General features: G+C 45.6%; 1 protein-coding gene across 1 annotated transcript in view; it reads right to left on the minus strand.

Moving 5' to 3' along the window:
- The window catches only part of LYST (lysosomal trafficking regulator), a 78,320-nt gene that overhangs the window by 48,442 nt on the left and 6,597 nt on the right, over positions 1–23,281 (minus strand). The window contains 10 exon segments of the mRNA XM_015562329.1: positions 1–137; positions 624–733; positions 2,068–2,134; positions 2,634–2,860; positions 4,678–4,834; positions 5,561–5,722; positions 6,573–7,588; positions 9,588–11,627; positions 12,489–12,579; positions 18,039–18,252. The exon segment at positions 1–137 is cut by the window's left edge and continues 314 nt beyond it. Coding sequence (XP_015417815.1) covers positions 1–137; positions 624–733; positions 2,068–2,134; positions 2,634–2,860; positions 4,678–4,834; positions 5,561–5,722; positions 6,573–7,588; positions 9,588–11,627; positions 12,489–12,579; positions 18,039–18,245 — 4,214 coding nt within the window. The 5' untranslated portion in view covers positions 18,246–18,252.

Here is a 23,281-nt window from a genome sequence, read left to right on the forward strand (position 1 = left end):
TGAGAATCCCGACACTTTGGTGATGAAACACCGTTGCTTAAGTTCAGAGTGTGTAGGAAAGGGAAGGTCAGGTACTGTAAAGGGCTCACAGCAACATCACTTTCAACAATTTTCAGAATACCCAGGAGAAGAATTTCCTAGAGAAAAAGAAAAACAAATAAAACATTACAATGTTACAAGGAACATAATAATCCTGAAATTCAGGTTATGAATGAACAAACATACCCATACACATATCAATGCAGGAGCTGCCCCTGGTGGTCAGTGCGCTCCCACAGGGAGAGCATCCTAGAAGCCGGGCTCACAGATGGTGAGTTCAGTGGCAGGGACAGGAGCCTCTCCCACCTCTGTGGCAGCACTAAGGATGTCACCCGAGGGGTCCCAGACTGTGAGAGGGCACAGGCAGGGCTGAGGGAACCCCCGCCACCCCCCCACCCCCCGCTGAGTGCATGAATTTCATGCACCGGGCCTCTAGCAATGAAATAATTGGGAACTTCACAAATAATAACACAGAGTTGACTATATAATTAGCACAACAAAAGAGATGGCTTAGTGATTTTCAAAAGCGTTTTAAAATATTCTATTAAATATCAGTGGCAAAAATGAAATTATGGCATATTTACTGTACAAGGAGATTTCTCCAGAAATATTCTCAGAAGAAGGGTTAGCTCTTCTGAACATGTTCTTGAGCTCATCAAAGATACCAACAGATCCACCAGTCCTCTCTGGCACGCTGAGATAAAGACAGACAGAGGGGAAAGTTAAAGCCAAATGCACAGCTAATTAAAGAAACGAATAAACAATTTCACTGAAAAAGATAAGATGCTATTGTCACATTTAAATGGATTATAAACAACCTAATAACCCAAAAATTTGCTGAAGAAATAAAATATAATTAAATACAAACTAACCAACTGACAAAAAAACAAGAAAATCACTTTCCTTAATGATTGGTTAGCTCCAAGTCAAGTAAAGGTATTATTTAAAGAAGCATAAAAAGGTGATGGGAAAACACACACATAAAAACCCTCATAGACAGAGAAAACAGTATGGTGATTACCAGAGAGAAAGGAGGGTAGGAGGAGGTAAAAGAGCGTAAACGGGGGTTAAATGGTGACAGAAGGAGACTGGGCTTGGGGTGGTGAACACACAATACAATATACAGCTGATGTATTACAGAATTATACTCCTGAAACCTATACAATTTTTATTAACCAATGTCACCCCAATTGATAAGATTTAAAATTAAATTTTTAAAAGCATAAATTAATGCAGTATTTGTTAAGTGACTACCATAAAGTAGTCTTCTCATTTTGAACATGTTTAAATTATAATTTTCACTTTCTAAATATAAAACTAGATAACATAACTAAAAGTAGAAATATTGAAGATTATAAACACACTTAAATATCACAAACAATGACTTTGAACATTTGTTTTATTCCATTATGGGGTTTAGCATAAATTATGGTTGGTTATACACACAAATTCGTAGAACTTTTAATAGCTAATATTTGTAGCACACATTACAGCAGGGGTCCTCAAACTTTTTAAAAAGGGGGCCAGTTCACTGTCCCTCAGACCGTTGGAGGGCCGGACTATCGTTTTTAAAAAAACTATGAACAAATTCCTATGCACACTGCACATATCTTATTTTAAAGTGAAAAAACAAAATGGGAACAAATACAATATTTGTATTTGCATGTGGCCTGCGGGCCGTAGTTTGAGGACCCCTGCATTACAGTGTTCAAAGTATATTTACAGGCATTATCTCAGGTGATCCTCAATGCCACCCCCCAAGAAAGTCCTACACATTAAATACCATCTCGATTTGAGACATGATAAAACAGCCCTGCGGAGAAGCCTGAGGACAGAGCCGTGGGGAAGCCCGTTGGGCCTGCCTACTGCGTGGGGTGGGTCCGAGGAACAAAGGAGATGATGCATATAAACTACTTTTGAAACCGTAGAGCACGATGCCAATGGGAGCCCTTGTTATCCACGCTTTCTCTCACATCACAACAAAATAGCTTCAAAACTATTGTTTTAAAACGTAACATTTCAACGCACCTTGAAAATCAGAATCAGCCTGTGTTAAAATACTCAAGAACCCTCCTAAAAGATTTTTCACAGTTCCCTGAAGATTAAAAAACAAAACATAATAAATTAAATTTCTTACCTCATGAAAGCATAAAACAAGTGTAATGAGTAAATTATTTGAATGTTTACTGTATATACAGATATAAATATTTAAAATGACTAAAAAGAAGGCTATGTGTAGGATTATACACAATTTTCATTTTATTTTTCATACTGCTTTTGTTTTCCAATTTTTCAAAACAATGACCAAACATTAAAATTAAATACAATTAAAAAAATATTATCCATCCTCAGAAATATAATAGGAGGCATTATTAGTTAGCCAATGACATCATTAATTTCTTATGCTACTTTAGAGAACTATGGAATAGAAGATTTTTAGAATACCAATAGCTAAAAAACACAGACAAGGTATCATAAAGGATAAGTAATCATCTCAGGTATTTTCAGGTAAGTCGGGTTATAAATAAGGAAATGAGTATTGGGGGCACGAGTGGGATAAGTATTGGTCTCATTTAACTAAATACATCTTTTACCTGTTGAATGAGTAGAAAAATATTCTTTTCTTTCTGCCTGATGATTTTCAAAAAACTCTCAAATACGTGGGCAAGCACATCAAGTTTGGCTTTACTAGTAGAAAGCAAATTTAATTCCAGCATGCAAATCTCAGGATAGATTATTTCTCCCTGAGTGAGGTTTTCAAGTAAGTCATTTGGACTGCTTAATGCAATGAAACCTTCTGCTTCAGGCTTTACGTCTCCCCCTGGAAGGGGAAAAGAAAAGATTATTTTCATTCCCTAAACACTGACTAGGTATTTCAAACCTCATTCATCATCTGAAAGTGGTAGTGGTGAAAGTGCTGTGTATAAGATGTTCACAGAACCTTTTCCTATAACGTGCCTTTTTATTACGGCAAATATTCTGAGTAATCACGTCTTATGGATACTTTTTTAAAAACAATTTTTAAATATATTTTATTGATTTTTTACAGAGAGGAAAGGAGAGGGATAGAGAGCCAGAAACATCGATGAGAGAGAGAGACATCGATCAGCTGCCTCCTGCACACCCCGTACTGGGATGTGCCCGCAACCAAGGTACATGCCCTTGACCGGAATCGAACCTGGGACCCTTCAGTCCACAGGCCGACGCCCCATCCACTGAGCCACACTGGTCAGGGCGTCTTATGGATACTATGAAGATAAATGAGTAGCCTTCAAAGTAATTTTGATCTTCAACAGAACTACAAATATTCTCAACAGCAAGTTTCACAGACATGTAGGTGATAGATTTAACACATTCCCCTGACATACTGAAAAAAAAAATACTACCCCAAACTTTCTGACCCCCAAACCTGAAACACAGGGCACTTCCTTCTTTGCCTCCCCCCATCTCTGAAAATGGGAGGCTTGGCTGTAGGTTGGAGAAATTCTGTACTTTTTCTTCTTCGTAAGTAAGAAACACACAGACACTGTCTCACTAGATATTACATCCTGGGAAGTTTAACTTACATGCTCTTAAAAGAGATGCTGTGCCCTTAAGCAGTATCCACACAGATAAGAATTTTATAAATTTCTAGCTAGGTCAGAATTCCTTAAATTAACATCTAGGTAGCAAACTTACAAAAAGGAAGCAATCTGTCATTATAAAATCATGACTACTCTGATAAAACCAACACCATTAAACCAATGTTTTTCAAAAGCACCTGCTTGGGGGGTGGAGGAGGGGAACTGGAGGAAGATGGAAAAAGGTACAAACTTCCAGTTAGAAGACCAATGAGCGCTAGGGACGTAATGTGCGACACGGTGACTATGGTTAACCTGCTGTGTGACACGTAGGAAAGTTGTGAAGAGGGTAGATCTTCAGAGTTCTCAACACAAAGAGAAATTTTTTTCTTGTTATCGTGTCTATAGGAGATGATGGATGTTGACCAAACCTATGTGGTAATCATTTCACAATATATGTAAATCAAACCATCAAGTGGTTTATCTAAACTTATATACTGATATATATCAATCCTATCTCAATAAAACTGGAAAAGAAGCAAAAATAGTTTAATAAATCAAGTTAGCTATATGTATATGTGTACACAGGAGTTGGCAAAAAGTAGGTTTACAGTCATGAGTATGTGAAATAGTTTATCCTAGTATTGTTATTTATTACCTATTAACCTATTTTTCCTACCCCTCTACATATACACACACATATCCCTTCAATTTGCGGCTATTTTTTAGTTCTTTTCACTCTGTTTGGTAAAAACAAACAAAACAACCTGCAATGGTCCATCAGGTCCTTCTTCATGCTACTTGCTGTCTTTTTCACTGGAATATATGTGAAAGCAGGCACGTGCTCTCCCCTGTGTTCTTAGGTCAACGCCTGTGACAACAAGATCTACCTGGGTGTTTCCAATCGCAGACACAAACAAGTGCCAGAATTCATGGTGAAGACCCAATGAAATGATGATGCAACGCGCTTCTTAAATTGTAAGGCAACACCGATTGTAAAGTAATATTATTACAAACCGTTTTGCTAATTAATAATCTGACTTGCAAATCGAATCACAAGTACTTCCTGATATTTTACCATCATCCTGGGCTTCACTGTCCTCAGAATTGCTCTCACTATCTGCTTCATAACCTTCTTCTTCAACCAGAAGTTTAAAACCACAACATGTAGTGTCCTCCGCTTCTTCTGAAAACCCTCCAGATTGGGGTGACAATTCTTCTTCAGACTGAGGACTCTGCAAGATTGGTGCGATTAAAAGGCAAAAGGTGTAACATCTGCTCACCTCTAAGAATATAATATTTATTATGCAGCTGTCATTTTAAGAAGTTTCAGTATTTCCTTTAAGAAAAAAATCCTATGAATTGATATTTACCACTGTGAGTTATGAAATTCACACAGCATAATTTCTCAGACAACTTGACTAGCCTCAACCATGCGTGGGAGGTCACTCTAGCACAGAGGTTCTCAACCTGTAGGTCGCGACCCCTTTGGCGGTCGAATGACCCTTTCACAGGGGTCACCTAAGACCATCCTGCATATCAGATATTTACATGATGATTCACAACAGTAGCAACATGACAGTGATGAAGTAGCAATGAAAATAATTTTATGGTTGGGTCACAACATGAGGAACTATATTTAAAGGGCCAGAAGGTTGAGAACCACTGCTCTAGCAGATTAAGCTAGGGTCATCTCAGTTTCACCGAAAACTAAGCCTAAGAAGTTACATTCTAGTTATATAATGGAAATGACTAAAAACTACAATGAGGTGAAATTATACTTCTTCCAACTTAATGCTAGTAAAATGTCTACTATTTTTACACATCTGTTCATGGAACTCACCAACTCCGGGCCATATGTTCTAACCACATTCACCCATGAAGTCCCATCCCACACTCTTCTGCTTCTGCTGTCCCTCCCCCCCCTCCCCCCCGACAGCACGACTGCATGTTACTCGTACCTTCTCAGTCACAGCATCACCGTGTTCGAAATCTGCTGCGTGATTCCCCAGCGCAACTCGGAGCAGGGCATCGAATAAAGGTTTTGCCAATTCTGTCTCAATCACCTTTGACCGGGAAAGATGGTCCCTCATTTCACACAATATATTTTCCACAGACAAGTTCTAAGGTAAAATAAAAGAGACTAAGAATATTAATAAAATGCTTCAAGAAAAAAATGAAAGTGACAAATGAGTTAATATTAATAAACTAGAGGCCCGATGCACGAAATTCATGCAAGGTGCTCGGCCCTCGCAGCCTGGCTTTGTCTGGAAGTCATCCAGAATGGCGTCTTAGTAGAGGTCAGCTCGGTGTGGCTGTGGCCCCCGGTGAAGGATGGCAGGAAGTGAGGCCAAACAAGGAAGAGGAAGCGAGACTGTGAGGGGCTTTGTAGCCACACTAAGGGGCGTGGGTTGTAATTGGGAGCAACGAGGGAGCATCAGGACGCTTGGACAGGAGCAATATGGAGGCAGCAGGAGAGGCGGCGGATGGAACAGTGAGGGTGGCGAGTCAGGGAAGAAGGGACCTGCCACGTTCGAAGGTTCCTGAGGAGCAGGGCCTGAAACTGGGGTTCCTTCTATGTTGAGAAGTGCTAGCAGGAGGAAAGCAGAATATGCGAGGGGAAGAACCCAGGCAAAGAAGGTTCGGAATAAAGGTCCAGGCCCGCCTTATCAAGGGAAAGCTCTGGAGCCTGGATGCCCACAGGGCTTGTCCCTACCAGAGAGCAGCGCACAAGGCCATGCAAGAACTCGGAAACACGTCATTGTCACTCAGCTCCAGCTTACTGCCTACCTAATGCCTTTTAGCTGGAAACCGTGTCGCGTGTGGGTTTTGCATGTGACAAAGCTTAAACTGCGAGTTTCCTGAGGACAAGGACTGGTCCTGTGTTCCTGTGTCCTCCCCAGCACCTGGCACGGGGGTGCTAAGCACACAGAACTTTAGAAAGTACACATCACATGACAGCCACGTCATTACCTGGCCGGGTGGCTCCAATTCGGCCCGGTGCTGACTAGCTCTGGTGCCGTGCAGACAGATGGCCAGAAGGGCTTCCAGCAGTCGGATGCTCTGAAGTGAGGCATCACTTGCTCGACTTGCAGGCCCCTTTGCTTCCTCAGGAGCAGCTCCAGTAGCGGGAATCGGATCCCCATTTGTGGAAGCAGCACATGACTCTGATGCACCTACACTGCCAGCACTCCCCTTTGGACCGCCCGGGCCGGACGGGGTGGGGGTGCTTCTCACAGCCGAGGAGCCCGAGTCCTCCTCCACAGCAACCTCCGCGTGGGCAGTTCTCAGTGGCTCCTGGTCCTCCTTCTTCCTGTGATCCTCGTCGGGACCCCGGAACAGCCTCTGGATGATCATGAAGATCAGCTTATGGCACACCCGGACCCCACCCAGCCTGCAGAGCTGCTTCTGGAAAGCTGGGCTCAGCATGTAGATCCAGCGACACATGGACCAGATGTCGGCCGCCTGGTGCATGCGCTCGGGGGGCGGCAAGACCAGGCTCTCCAGAGGCAGGCAGGGCAGCTCCTGGCACAGGGGCTCGCTGGCCGTGCTGTCGTAGCCAGAGGTGTCCTCCGAATCGATGGCGGACTCCCCATCGGAGTCGGCCTCTTTGCTGACACACAGGAACACCACGCAGAGGAAGAGGTTGATCGTGTGGAGGTGGGTGTTGTGGGGGGCGGACTTGTGTCTCTTCGGGTGGGCTTCTCTGAGGCTGGCGTAGAACTTGCTGAGACTCTGAGGAGAGTCTGAAAACGCCTGCTGGCTGTGGACAGAGGTGCCTGCGTGGAAGGACGCCGGCTCCTTCGGTTCCCCATCTAGCCCATCAGTCCCTGGAATCGAAGAGTCTTTCTGTTGCTCCCCAAGGCTGATTATCAGAGTTTCAAATGCTTTTAGGGAATGACCTCGAATACCATCTAAGTAATTTAGTTCAATTATTTGACTTACTCCATTACAACTTAAAAACAAATCTCTTATTACCCTGTGAGAGAAAGAAACATACAAAAGGTTTACAGATAAACATCATTTATAAAAAGGTACATATACTATTTATTTATTTTAACCAAGCTTAAATTGGTTTTAATATTAAATATTTTTGGTACATACACTATTTAAATGTCATTGCTGCATGTGGCCTACACTAAACAAACACTACCAAATTTGATTAATCAATAATGTGGTTTAAGATCTAAGATGTGACCAGGATCTCAAGTTACTTTCTAATGATTTTCATGTCCCTCTCCAAACACCAAATATATATCCTGTATAATAAAAGCCTAATATGCTAAGTGTCTGACCATTCACTCAACCACTCAACCAGTGGCTATGATGCGCACTGACCACTAGGAGGCAGACACTCTGATCCATAGATTAGCTTGCTGCTGGGGTCCAGCTGGTGGGGACTGGGCAAGATGGGCCAGACATGCCCTGAAGCCATCCCACAGCCCCTCCCGGGCCCTGATCATGCACCTAAGGGGTCCCTAGGCCTGGCCTGAGCTCTCTTGCGATCTGGGACCCCTCAGAGAATGTCAAAGGGCCGGTTTTGGCCTGATCCCCGCAGGCCAGGCCGAGGGACCCCACTGGTGCATGAATCCATGCACCAGGCCTTGCACCGGGCCTCTAGTACATACACTAGAGGTCCGCTGCATGGATTCTTCCACCAGTGCGGCCTGGCTGGCCCGCCCCGATCGGGGCTGATTGGGCCAGGCTGGCCGGGGGGAGGGGCCATGGGCTGCGGATCAGCCCACCCCCGATTGGGGCGAGGGGCGGAGGGACAGGAAGAGGCCCATCAGACTCCGGTCAAGGGGACAATTTGCAGAATAGCCTTTTATTATATAGGAGGATGTGGCTTCAACATTTAGAAAGAATGAATTATATGCATCCCAAGTTAAATGAAGCAATTCAGGGAAGAATACTTTGCCCCAAATAGCAGATTGTATGTAAGTTCTAGATGCCCAAGCGCCAGCACACTCAGCTGGACGCTCTGAAACAGGCAGACATCTGTGTGTCTCTTTGTTCATCTGCCTGGGGCTCACTAAGGAAGAGCCCAATTACAGATCTGCAGATCTCAGCTGTCTCAGGTGAGACTCAGGGTCTGCATCACTGGACCCCTGGCAATAGCTTTAATATAAATCCGCACAGCAAAGACCCAGGTTGTCCGCCAATATACCAATGAGTTACAAGCTTTCAAATCAAGTCAGTTCCACCGAATCAATGTCAGAATGCCAGGAATTTTAAAAAATGATTGTAAAGATAATGATGATACATGGGTTGTACTTTATTGTAAGTTTTTAAAAATGGTATATTTGAAAGGCCAGGCTACCTACCCAAAGCAAGCTTTATTTATAAAACTATTTTTTAAGTACCAGACTTGATCATCACAAAATCTGGAAAGCTCACTGGTGAAAATTCTAAATAATTTTAATTTTCTTCTTTTTTTGCTTTTCTGTATTTTATAATTTTTCTTCATATATTGCTTAAGTATAAATATGACATTTAAAAATAATAATCTCCTTAATTCTACTGCCTCAATAAATATCATTTTATATACATGCAAATTTTATACAGTTGGTGATATTTTGAATGTTGTATATCTCATCAATAAAATAGTATAAGTATTTTCTCATGTCCCAAAGTAATCTTTGTAAGCATTACTTTTAATGGTTAATAATATTCCCTAAAGTAAATATAAAACTATTAATTTAGCCTTGCCCCTGCTACTGGATATGTGTTGTGTCCATTTTCTCTCAAAAATATATTTAAAACTTCCTTTCTTTCTTTTTTAACCAAGAAATTAAAATCAATGGCTCTATCCTCTCCTCTATAACCACCCAATAAAACATACATAAACTTAAAAAAATTATCTGACACGGGATGGTAACTTATCTGTTGTTAAAACTACAATGAAATCCTATGAAAGAATAAAGGGCCCAGATGACTCAAAAGCATACAATAAGGAAAATACCAACCCCTGGCGCCCTCCCGTCCCCCCAAGGGACGGCAGCGTTTTTAAATAAACCTGAAGCACTTCGTGAGGCAAGCGCTGGTTCTGACGGCCACACACGTGCGTCTGGGCTGGAGGAACACCAGGGTGCTGGCAGTGATGGGCCAGTTCCACTCCTCTCTGGAGCACAGGGTTGAAGATGTAATTATACAATTTCCAGCGAACCACCACATTGCCTTTCTGCATTAAACTGCAAATGTGGTTCGCAATCTGCACACTATGTAACCTGTCTTCTTCAAACACGAAATTCTGATATGCCTCTAAGGCATCCCATCTCCACAACATGTCCTCAGAGCCGCTGCTGGGCAGGATCCCGGGGCACCGGTAGGGACTGGGCAGGCCCCAGGAAGGCTCCTCGTCCCGCCCAGGCCCCTGCAGCGTCTCTTCTAATTTGGCCAGTTGATCCGAGTCAACGGTACAAATATTGCAAGCTGCCTTTTTCATTCTTGGCGGCATCTCGGCGCCTCCTAACTGATCTAAAATAAGTCTGCTTAGGACATTCAGTATCTGCTGCTGGAAATTCTTCAGTGCCGGCAACTGAAAAGCGTGGAGCAAAGGGGCGATGACAGACTTGGGGTCCATGCAGCAGCACAGCCCGACGTCCTGGACGCCGGCCAGGACCTGCAGGCACGTGCTGCCCAGGGCGGCCTGCTGCAGCAGGCGCAGGCACTGGTGCGCGCACACGGCCAGGCAGCAGCACCGCTCGGGGTAGTGCACAGCGCCGTCCGGGGTCTCCTCGAAGGGGTTTTTGGAAACCTGGTTTTTAAAAGCCGAGACCAGGAGCCCCGAGAGGTCTCGGTGGTGACGCATGAAGTGGGAATATTCACACCGCCGGTGCCGCTTCCTGGTGCACATGGACTGATGGAGCTGCTCCGACTTCACCTTTTTGACGGTGCTCATTATCTTCAGCACGCCGTTTATCAGGGCCCGCAGACGTTCGGAGGCCTCGGCAGGGGCCCCGTCTCTTAAGATCAGCCACTCCATTTGCAGGACTGCTGTCTCGAACAAGTGGAACCCATGGTGCTGGATGAACTCCTGAACCAGGTCCATGGCTTGGCTGAAGAAGAAGGGGTTTGAGGCTGCGCTGTGGAGGCAGCAGGTGAGGAGCTGCAGCACCCCTTCCAGAAGCTCGGGCAAGAGGAGGGCTCGATGCCGATAGCGGGAAAACACAAACCCTTCCCGCACCTCCTGCAGGGTCGTCTTCTGTCTCGGGGCAAAGGGGTCAGGTTGCTTTTCTAGGCAAGTTCTAATCTTTAAAGCTGCTCTGAGCAACTCGGTTAAATTCTTTTTGAGGCTGTCCGGCATCGTCCCTGCAGCACTCACATCCACTGACATGAGATGCAACACTGTCCGGAAAAGCATCCGTTGGATCAAGGCCACTGGCTCCTCAGTCCAACCTGCAGCTACCACCTGGCTCTCCACGTTGTCCCCGAGATCACAGCAGTCCCCAAAGCCTGCGAGGAACTCGGTCAGCGTGGGCACGACGCTGGCTGCCAGGGCAGAATTATGATTCAAGTCCATGTCAAACTTACAGACTTTCTCTAATAAAGATAACAGAACATGGCATAAGTCAAATGGAGAATTGCTCATGTGACTGATAATAGACAAGGCAGCTGGCTCACTTAAAATGTCCGTGTTTGCCTCCTGGCTTGGCATCATCTCTTGGAAACTTCCGGAAGCTATGGTCTCAGGGGGAGTCTGTTCTCTGGTTGACAAGCGGTTGGGGTGAGCTGCAGGCGTGCCTTCTTTAGAAACCTGGGCTACAAGAGGCTGCAGCTGGTGGGGCCGCCGGGGCCTCCTGTCGTCTGAGTCGGCCTCTGAGCCTGAGGTGGAGAGCTGCGTCTTTCTTGCATCTCTTAGGGAACAGGGGTGGGTGGCTTTACGCTGTCGTCTGCTTTTCACTTTCGCAGAAACCTGACCCGATGGAGCACTGCCTTCTAAATATAATTTTTCCTGAGTAGATCTTTGTGAACTTGAGTTCTTTTCTTTGGTCAGGATTATATCAACTGAGAACGGTAGATTAAAATCTAAGGAAACAAAAAAGGAAATTTTAGAATGCCTTAATATGTCTTCAAACTCAATTTGTACTTAGCACCCATTTTAGGAGTTTAACCTCAGTCCCCTGGCCCTGGGCTGTTCTCCTTTAGCCATTATTATGTCCCTCGGTCACTTCCCCCCACACTTATCTTTCTCATGATAAGTACCAGGTGGTATTAGTTCAAAGGATATGAACTGATCTGAAAACAACAAAGGAGAACAGAATTGGAAAAATGAATCTAATTTAAAACCTGAAGAGACTCTAGGCCAGTGGTTCTCAACCTTCCTAATGCCGCGACCCTTTGATACGGTTCCTCATGTTGTGGTGACCCCCAACATAAAATTATTTTTGTTGCTACTTCATAACTGTAATGTTGCTACTGTTATGAATCGTAATGTAAATATCTGATATACAGGATGTATTTTCATTGTTACAAATTGAACATAATTAAAGCATAGTGATTAATCACAAAAACAATATGTAATTATATAAGTGTTTCCCGATGGTCTTAGGCGACCCCTGTGAAAGGATCGTTCGACCCCTAAAGGGGTCGCGACCCACAGGTTGAGAACCGCTGCTCTAGGCTGTACATCACCACACTGTTCACGCCATTTCACAAGCCTCCTGCAATAGTGCAGTAGATTAAGATAGAGGGATTTATTATGTTCTCCAACATAGTCCAGTATTTAGGTTAGAGCCCTGACGTAACATAAGAACTTTACGATTTCCCCAAATTATTTCAAAATCATACAACAGATACCAAATATTCTCTAAGACTGAAGTTAAAAGCGACCATCACGCAGAGTATTTCTGGAGAGTGCCACTGCAGTAAAAAAAGAGAAGAACGTACCTGCCGCCCTTTCTTCCTGAACAGGGATCTTCCACACCAGCGGGAGGAGCGACAGCAGAAGAGTGAGGAGCTCCTCTCTGCATGTCAGCGCCTGGATTAGACATGAAAAACACCTTTATGTTCCGAGGCTCGTTAATTCCTAACACCTTGTCGTACTTTTAACCAAAAAATCCTTGCCCCTGAAAGATTGCATTTGAGAAGTTAAGAACCGAACTAACTGATCTCAAATCCAATGAAAGCTGTGACACTCTTCAACTTATAAACCTTTCCAAAGACAGAAGAATGTAAGAGTAGCTGCCGGCATTTAGCATGTTCTTGCTGATGTTTTAAAACAGCTGCCACAGCACCATGCACATTGCAGGAATTCCTCACCTACGAAAAACCAATTTGCCAGGTGAAAATGAAAAGCTAGGTCCTATTAATTAGCAAACCAATAATATAAAGTTATTAGAAAAACACCTTCATGCAGTTAAATGTAAGACTCAGAGAACACAATTTTAAAAAGAGAAACAGACATTAATAAGTAATATGCACAAAGAAAGACATATTAGTGCAGGTAATCCAGTGTTCACGGTCAGCACACTGTGTCTACGGCACTTACTGTCTTACCCCTCCTGGAGGAGATGGTCCGAGCCCTGGAGAAGGTCCCCTCGTTTGGTCCATAAGATACACACACACACAGTTAGAGAACAGAAGGTACGAGGCGTGAGTCGGGGCCCGGGTGTGGCACAGGTGCTCAGACAGGAGGCACAGAAAGGAGTGAGCCTGTCAGTCAGGGGCGTGACTGCAGCTACAGAACTGGAGCGGGACCCCTGGGACACGGTGGCCAAGGAAGTAATGACACGTCAAGTGTAATTCCTCACATCGTGAGTGAGAAGGCAGGGTGACCCGTCAGATCCGCATGAGGACGGTTTCAAATATAATGAAAACAATGAATAGAGGAGGGGTGACAGAGGGATAAGGGGGCATTTGCAGCCTATTCAGGAGCGGCCACTGGAGCAGATACGTAATTGGTGAGAAGAAGGAATCCATGCAAAGATGTGGAGGCCACAGCTCCTAGGAAGCATGTAAAGAATAGAAAGGGCGGACGGGGAGAGAACAGGGTCAGCGAGGCAGGCGGTGCCAGACCTACTACGGCCTCATGGGCTGCACACAAGAGGCTGAATTTACCTCCAAACCACGGGAAGCTTCTCAAACACACTTCCCAGCCCTCCCTTAAGCCTGGACTCCAGGGCGCAGGCCCCAGTGCTTAGCATCACGCCCTCTGCACCCAATGCCTAGGACCTAGTTGGGTTTTTATAAACACTATCTTCATGAAAGACTTTATTCTTTACTTAAAAAATAACAAGTCTGAAGACGTCCAGATGCCTTCCAGGCACAGCTCAGGCTGTCTGAACCTCAGCATTTTGTAGGATGCCAGCAAAAGGTATCCAGCACAACTACACTTAAAAACCTCCACACCCATTCTGGGCACTTCCCTTGAGCAGAAGAGGCTGTAACATTCTACAGGAGCTTGCAGAAACCTCGAGGATGTGTGAAGTGCTCCGGACACGCTGTCCTTGTCGCTGAACCCTGGGTCCCCAACAGGACACTGAACCATCGTCACTGCCCCATGCACAGGCTCCGGCTCCTGGCTCCGCAGGACGCTGCCCGGGACTTCTCTACTCCTTCCCACCCAGCTAAGGGCGCGCTGGCTCACTGCCTTCCAGGCCCAGCCCCCCCATACCTCCCCTGGGAAGCCTTCATCCCGCACCCACTCAGGATTCCTGTCCTCCCCACTCAGGACCACGCCCGTGGCCCCCACTCCAAGTGCACTAGCTCTTGGAAACCCGAAGAGGGAGAGGGGAGCAAGTGCAGGTTCGGGGGCTGCCCCCTCTGCTGGCACTGCTGCCCTGAGGACACTGTCATCTCCCACTGCCCGAGGCAGCAGGGGAGCACGGTTCTCTCCTTGCACCATCACCACCATTTCTAAGAGTTCACCACAGGGTCGCTCTTGCTAACCTGCCAGACCAAGTACCTTTCAGTGATCCTATCCGCCCAGAGGTATTTCTCCTTCCCAGTCCTAAAGAAGCCGCATGCGTATTCTAATCCTTTGCAAGTCATCAGATCTTTCCCTCTTATTTGTGGACAGCCCGCTGTTGCAAACCACAGCATCCAGAGGAATAACGGGTGTTACCTCTTACCATCCAAGTGGAATGTTCTCAACGTGCCATGGTCGGCCACACATGCCACAGACAGATCCCGTCCCTGGCTAGCCTAGACGGCCCATCTATACAAATCATCCACTCCTCATGCAGTACTCACATTTTACGCTTCCCCTGTGCAGGGAAATGGCTGTCATTCCTTTTTCAATTCCCCACAGCATAATACCCAGTAAAAGAAGTCTCATTGGATGGTAACTTTTCAGTTAATTCAGGAAACATATTTTACGTGCCGACGACCAGGTGTCAGGCACGATCCCTTTCACCACACGATTGTTTAGGCTGGATTTTATATGAACTGCCCAGCCTAGCCATCCAAGGGGTGGGGGCATGGGAGGCGAACAGAAGAGGAAGGGCGAGTGAGTCAGGAGAAGCAAGGGCTGAGATCCCACACCAGACCACTATCTCTGAAGCTGCAAAGGCAGCGGGCTGGGGCAGTGGGTTCGAGGACCTCAGGACGACATGCCAAGAAACTTGAACTGTTTCCAGAACTAACCCAGCTGAATGGGCACAACCCAAACGTAAGAAAGAAAGAGAGAGAGAGAAGTGAAGAAGGAAAGTCATGCATAACATAAGCACAGCAAATTTATATTTAATTTTGGGGGTTAACGTACACATAGCCATGTGATTCCTCATGGCATAATTTATATTCTTGTGTAGTACAATGGTCAGTGTTGATTTCATGTACTCACCGTCTCTGAGAAATTGTTTTTAAAATGAAAAAAAAAATGGGCACAAAACTTGAACAGACACTTACAAAGGAAATAATAAATGGCCAATAAGCACACAGAAAAGTGCTCAATGCCATGAGGAGTCAGAGAGCTGCACGCCGAAACCGCAGCACGATGCGACTTATACTCCACCATGCCACCACTACCGACGGCAGTGCCCGCTGTTGGAGGGATGCGAACAGGAGCGGGTGAGAGCGGCTGTGAGAGCACAGGGTCCTCACACATGGCCGTGAGAATGCAGTGGCGCAACCACTTTGAAAACAGTCTGCTTCTCATAGCAACTGTAGCCGCGATATCTGCCCAGGAGAAATGAAAGTATATTCACACCAGGTTTATTCAGAATAGCCAGATGGCTCTGACCCAAACGGTGAGACAGCAGGGGAAAGTAAACAAACCGTGGCCGCCAGACAAGAAGACGCCCATCAGAAACAGAAAGCATGAGCTGCTGACTCACGCGGTGGGAGAACCTCTGCGACACAAGAGCACACACTTTACGTGAAGTCCCAGGACCAGCAGAACCACCGTCGGAGGCTACACGTAGAACGGCATCCTGCAGGGCGCAGTTTTGACATATGTCCGAAAAAATACGTCAGCAGCCAAACGGTTAAATGCTCATCATCGGAAGGCATGATTTATTCTGCTGCTTCTATTTGCAATATTGTTCCAAAAGAAACCAGAATTCCCCATCCCACACATGTACTAGGCCCTGAGCTCAATCTGTATTAGTAGTTTTCTGATGATGAGTATGAGTCACCATCTGCATTCACTTTCAATTTGTAACTTTCCAGATGAATTATCTCTTGTCCATCTACATGTTCTATTGGGTGATGGAAATATTCTAAAACTGACTATGACTACACTAATGAACACTGGATTTTGTACATATGAAATAGGTGAATTCTATGACGTGTGAAACATATCTCAATAATGCTGTCATTAAGAAAAAGCCTTTGTGCCTGACCAGATGGCTCACTGGGCTGAACGTCATCCTCTGCACCAAATGGTTGCCAGTTCAGTCCCTGGTCAGGGCACACGCCTGGCTTGTGGCTCGATCCCCGGTCGAGGCATGTACAGAAGGCAACCAAAGAATGTTTCTCTCTCATATCAATGTTTCTCTCTCTCTCTCACTCCCTTCCTCTCTGTAAGAATATCCTCAGGTGAGGATTTTTTAAAAAGCCATCGAAACTTTGATTGAAATTGCACTGGAATCTGTAGATCAATTTGGAGAAAACAGTATCTTTACAATACTGATTTTTCCAATATATGTATATTACGTAGTTCTGAATTTATTTGGGACTTTTTTAGTTTCTCTCAACATTTGCTCCTCAATATTTATGATGTTATTTATATGGTATCTTTTAAAAAGAGAAAGCATTGAATTGTTCTAATGTGGGGAAAGACGAACAGAGTATGAGATGAATATGAAATCATCAAGATTTCAAAATAAAAAAAATCACTACATGTGGTCTAACAAATAATTTTTCCTGGTCACACAAATATATAAAACTTAAATTACATTTAGTGACACATTTAATAAACCACATTCATGAAAAAGAATAAAATTACATAAACCTGCAAATATACCAGAATGTTCCGTGACAGGTGAGCACCACAGCGAACAAATACTTCCTTATATGTGTTGGGTTCCTGAGCTTACAGTGAAAACAGAGGCGGTGCTCAGTATTAGTGTCTGTATTTACCCAACAAACGCATTCATTAGAAATGTGCTGTCATATCACAGGAGTTTAACAACGGATAAGAGTGCATCTAACGCCAGTGACATTTAAAGCGGTCAGACGTGCCCGTCAAACTGGTGCTAAAGACCTTATAATCTTGTCAATTCCAGTTAACGGAAAGACTCTCTGACTACATGAATTCGTTCTCAGGAAGCAGATGGCAGAGTTTTTCTTTCATAAAATAAGTATTTTTTTCTCCTAAAATGTAATAAAGATATAAATCACATTTGGGCTTCAGGTTAACCTGAGTTACTTAATGTTTCTGCATCTGTTTTTCATCTACAAATGGAGGCTGGATGAAAACATGTCTGTAGTTCCTACTGGCTTTAAAATGTTTATTCTAGAAGAAGGAATCAGCACTGACTATGACTATGTAATACCACCGCCATACAGTCCTCTCAGCAAACACACAATGTACTAACGCACATGAATACAAGCTAGAGGATCAGTAATTATTAGTTCACACAAAGCCTTCTCCACTTTCACCCCACATACAGCAAGCTGCCTTAACATAGTTTACCCGAAATTTTTCAAACACATGGCTGATGTTTATTGCAGGTGCAAATTCATATGTTCCTCTATTGTAATCTTGTAACTTTATTAATAATCACAGTTCTCCTGCACTGATATTAGGATGCAAACATAGTATATATGAAACCACTTTACAAGAAAGGCCATTTACAATTCTAAAATTTTTCAGACGTTTTGGAAAGTATCCAAATAAACATATGTCCTTAAATGGGGCTACTTGTCTTTGTGGGAGTGACATGAGAGGCAGGACTTTATCTAAAGACTTTCAGAAACTACGTAACCCAGAAATTATGTACCCAAAATTAATGATAATATACTGAAGAAGAAAGTTATTTGACATGAAAATGTTACCTGGTCAATGGTGGAATTTAGCTGGGTAAGTAAAAGGAATCCTCGGCCGTGGACAAGGTACTGTCCAAGGGCTGCCATGTGTGTCTCCTCCTCTTCCTCTTCCTCCTCCTCCTCTTCCCGGGCCTCCACCTGCTGGACCACTGCATTGCAAAGCCGGTTGACATCGGTCAGAAATTCACGTGCCAAAGAGTTACTGTCGGTGCTCATGACCAAGCTATAAGATAAAGATTATAGAAAAGAAGATCAGAAACACAAACATTTACATTTAAAACTATGCGGTTTTATTGCTTGTTTTTATCTAAAGACTGACTTGAAATGACTAGGTTCTGGTACTTAACCCTCTAATACTTCCGGACATGGCTCTGACCTCGTCAGGTGCTCCTGAAATAGTCATGCCGGCCCTAGCTGGTTTGGCTCAGCAGATAAAGCCTCGGCCTGTGGACTCAAGAGTCCTGGGTTCGATTCCAGTCAAGGGCACATACCCAGGTTGCAGGCTGATCCCCAGTAAGGGGCGTGCAGGAGGCAGCTGATCCATGATTCTCTCTCATCATTGATGTTTCTATCTCTCTCTCTCTGTCTCCCTTCCTACCTGAAATCAATGAAAGCATATTTTAAAAAATATTCATGCCTGGCAGAAATGAGTGCTGGGTGTGAACTGCCTGAGCGTAACCACGCGTGGGCTGGTGCAAACACTCACGAGAGGGCAGTAACTCGTGAGTGGCGGCTGTGAAGGCAAGTTCGGACTTTCTCAGGGTGCACAGGAATGTATGTCTGAAGAGATGATATCTGAGCCAAAATGTGAAGGAAGTCAGGGAGGGGGCCAGGAGGGGACCTGGGCAAAGAGCACTCCAGGACACTGAATGAGCGTGTGTCTGATGCATCGGATGCCGAGTGCGAGAGGAAAAGGTAAACATTACTCCCGAGTGGGGAAAGCCACTCACCCCTGCTTTCAGGGACTGAAGAGCAGTGTGGAAAGAGGAAACCGAGGTGTCCCCTGGAGCAGTCTCTCCTAAGCATGGAAGTCTCCTTCCGCCTGCCCTCAGAGCCCCTGGCTCCCCAAAAAGGCGACAAGGTTTTGTAACCTGTGTGAGGGGTAGCCCTGCTGACAGGTAAGGCCGACGGGGCAGGAGGAGAGGGAAAACCACATCCCGTTTAGCCGTGTTCAGTTTGACAAGCGCTCAGACACCAAGGAAAGGATGTCTCGCAGGCAGCTGGCGTAGCAGCTGGAGTTCCCGTGGAGAGGCTGGCACGGGTGACTCAACCTGGGGGTCGTCACGTGCAGACGCATTTTAAAGGGACTGGATGGAAGCGAGAGCCCAGAGCAGTGCTGTCCAATAGAGCTCGCCGCACGGACAGGCCTGTGGCTAGTGGCGACGTACTGAACAGTGGGGGCCTAGAGAGAGTGGAAAGGGGGCAGGGATGAGGGTCTGGGCTGAGCCCGGTGTTTAGCATCCCTGAATATGTCCTAAAGAATGGCAACAAAACGGCTGGTCGCTTGAAGGGGACCCGGAATAGGAGAGGGTTTTCTTTTCTTTTCTTCTTTTGTCCAGTCCAGCCCTAACAGCTGAAGCTAGTCCCAAAGGGATGATCCAAGTCCAGTGATGGCGAACCTTTTGAGCTCGGCGTGTCAGCATTTCGAAAAACCCTAACTGAACTCTGGTGCCGTGTCACATATAGAAATTTTTTGATATTTGCAACCATAGTAAAACAAAGATTGATACTTTTGATATTTATTTTATATGTTTAAATGCCATTTAACAAAGAAAAATCAACCAAAAAAAATGAGTTCGCGTGTCTTAGGTTCGCCATCACTGTCTAGTGCCTAAGCGCCGAGCCTCGTCCCAAATCGCCCAGCCTGGCCCTAACCGCCGAACCCAGTCCTGAAGGGCGGAGCCTAGCCCCCGAGGGGTTTATTTTTTAAAAAGAAAGATATTATAGAGTATTTGTAAGCTGAAATGTTTTAGCACGTTTGAATGGCATGAGAACAGAAAACATGAAAATCTGGAACGAGAGAAGATCATTTCAGAACGGTGAGTAAGCAGAATGAAAACGAGCCAATGTCCACGTGAGAAGAACAGGGATGGGCCGCCTAATGCAATCAGGACGACAGCGCCCGCGAGCACAGATGCAGGAGATGAGTGTGTCTGGCGGGGGGAGGACCGAGATGGGGGTGTTTCTATTTCCTCCGTGAAATAAGCTGCAAGGTCATCATCAGGGGGAGGAGGTGCTAGCTGACAGGTGGGAACGGGGTCAGCAAGGGCGGCCTGTAGAGGCTTCCTGGGGGGCCGCTCGCAGGTACCCAGATTGAGTGCTGCTGCTCACTAACTGCCCATCCTGTGTCCACTTCTCCATCCGGTCCCCAAGAATAAGACACCGCACAGGTGACGTCAGAGGCCTGATGAGAAGCTAGGTCTCTCACAGCGGCAGCCTCCTAACCTGCACACAGGGTGTCCCCGTTAAGAGTGAAGGCTGGGCCTGACAGGATGGCTTCACCAGTGCATTTTACCAAACACTCAAAGAAATGACACCCGTCCTTCCCAAAAAATTAAAGAGGAGGAAGGCTCCCACACTCATTTTACAAGTTCACCATTTACCGATTCCAAAACCAGACGAAGACATTACAAAGAAAGAAAATTATAGGCCAGCATCCCTCATGAACATGAGATACAGGCCGGCCGGCGTGGCTCAGTGGTTGAGCACTGACCTAGTAACCAGGAGGTCACGGTTCTATTCCTGTCAGGGCACAGGCCCGGGTTTCGGGCTCGAACCCCAATAGAGGGCGTGCAGGAGGCAGCTGATCAATGATTCTCTCTCATCATTGATGTTTCTCTCTCTCTCCCTCTCCCTTCCTCTCTGAAATTAATAAAAAAAAATGTTTTTAAAAAGAAAAATTCTCAACAAAATATTAGCAAACCAAATTCAGCAATATGCTAAAAAGACCATTCACCATGATCAGGCTCACTAAAATCTCCAGAATCTATGTTCTTTTTTTACTCTGAATCTGATTAGAGGGGCAGTTTGTTAATAAGAATCTTTTTTTGTTGTTAATCCTCACTGGGAATATTTTCTCAACTGATTATTTTTAGAGAGTGGAAGGGAGAAAAAGAGACAGAGAGAGAAACATTGATTTAAAAAGACCATTCACCATGATCAGCCTCACTAAAATCTCTAGAATCTATGTTCTTTTTTTACTCTGACTCTGATTAGAGGGGAAGTTTGTTAATAAGAATCTTTTTTTGTTGCTAATCCTCACTGGGAATATTTTCTCAACTGATTTTTAGAGGGAGTGGAAGGGGGTGGGGAGAGAGAGAAACACTGATGTGAGACTCACTGATTGGTTGCCTCCTGCATGCACTCCTACCGGAGGCCAGGGAACCTGCAACCCAGGTACAAGCTCTTGACGGGGAATTGAACCCGTGGGCCTGCAGATCGACACTGTAACCACTCGGATACCCAATTTATTGTCTTCTAACCCACTCCTAACCTTCTCCCCACCAAACTGCTCCTCTCATGAGCCTCACTTCAGTCCGTGCCTGCTCTATCTTCCTACTTGCTCAGGATAAAATCCGGTGTTCTGGAAGTCTCCTGTGGACTCTACGACCCTCAATGTATCCAGAAACCCACCCCGCCAACGGTACTCCGGCCCAAGTGGCATCATCGCTGGCCTGGATCATGGCAAGAATCCCTGAACTGATGTCCCTGCTTCTGCCACTGCCCAACCCTCTCCCCTCCCCCCCAGTGAAGTCTATTCTCCATCCAACCACCAGAGTGACCTCTTTAGAAAGCGAGTCTGATTCTATCCCTTCTCCACGCAGAGCGATGAGTCTCAGGGTGGAAGCCGAGTCCTGACAAAGGCCTGCAGGCCCTACACTCTGATTTCCCATTCCCACCGAATCCTGGACTCGTTTCTACTCCTCTCCCATCCCTCCCTCCACCAGGCCAGCCCAGCCTCTGTCTCCTCCAACATGCCCATACACTGCGCCCACGGGCTCCTGCAGGTGCCCTTCCTCCCAACACTCCTCCCCTACAGAGGTGGACGGATTACCCTCCACTTCCTTCAAGTTGCAGAGCATGAGTCTCAGGGTGGAAGCCGAGTCCCGACAAAGGCCTGCAGGCCTTATACTCTGATTTCCCATTCCCACCTGATCCTGGACTCGTTTCTACTCCTCTCCCATCACTCCCTCCCCCAGGCCAGCCCAGCCTCTGTTTCCTCCAACATGCCCTCCAACACTCCGCCCACGGGCTCCTGCAAGTGCCCTTCCTCCCAACACTCCTCCCCTACAGAGGTGGACAGATTACCCTCCACTTCCTTCCAGTCTCATGTTGCAAGGTCATCTTTTCCAAGAAGTCTTCCCTGGCGACCACCCCTTAAAATTGCAACCCTCGCCCTAGCCAGTGTGGCTCAGTGGATAGAGCATTGGCCTGCGGGCAGAAGGGTCCCAGGTTCGATTCTGGTTAAGGGCACATACCTGGGTTTCAGGCTCCATCCCAGGCCCTGGTTAGGGCATGTGGGGGAGGCAACCAATCCACAGCCATGTCTCTCTCACAGCCATGTTTCTCTCTCTCGGGCTCTCCCCCTCCCTCCCACTCTCTCTAAAAATGAATGGAAAAATATCCTCAGGTGAGGACTAACAAAAAATTTTAAACCACCAAACACAAGGATTAAAAAAATACATATTGCAACCCTCTTCTCATTCCCTATTCTCCCTCTCCCCTGCTTTTCCTCTTCAGTCCTTAACACCATTTGACGGACCACACATTTTATTTGTTTACTATCTGAGATGCCCCTAGTAGAATGTAAGCTCCGTGAAGGGGAGGGGAAGGGAGTATCTGTTTAGAAAACTGGGGCACACAGTAGGTGCTCAATAAATACTGAGTTTATACATAATTGCATAGTTTATAAATTGCTTTCATGTAAATTAAACAATAGCCCTAGCTGGTGTGGCTCAGTGGCTAGACTCTGAGGAACCTCGGCCTGTGCACTGAAGGGTCCCGGGTTTGATTCCTGTCAAGGGCACACGCCCAGGTTCTGGGCTTGATCCCCAGTAGGGGGGCATGCAGGAGGCAGCCAATCCATGAATCTCATCATTGATGTTTCTATCTCTCTCCTTCTCCCTTCCTCTCTGAAATAAATAAAATATATATTTTAAAAATAAATTAAATTAGATAGTAACTCATTTTCTCCTTATGCTACCTTTTGTCCAAACTCTCCGATCTTTGTAGTAACAATATGAATGACGGCA

Source organism: Myotis davidii, unplaced genomic scaffold (assembly GCF_000327345.1).
Source record: "Myotis davidii unplaced genomic scaffold, ASM32734v1 scaffold174, whole genome shotgun sequence".
In the NCBI taxonomy this organism is placed as follows: Eukaryota; Metazoa; Chordata; class Mammalia; order Chiroptera; family Vespertilionidae; genus Myotis; species Myotis davidii.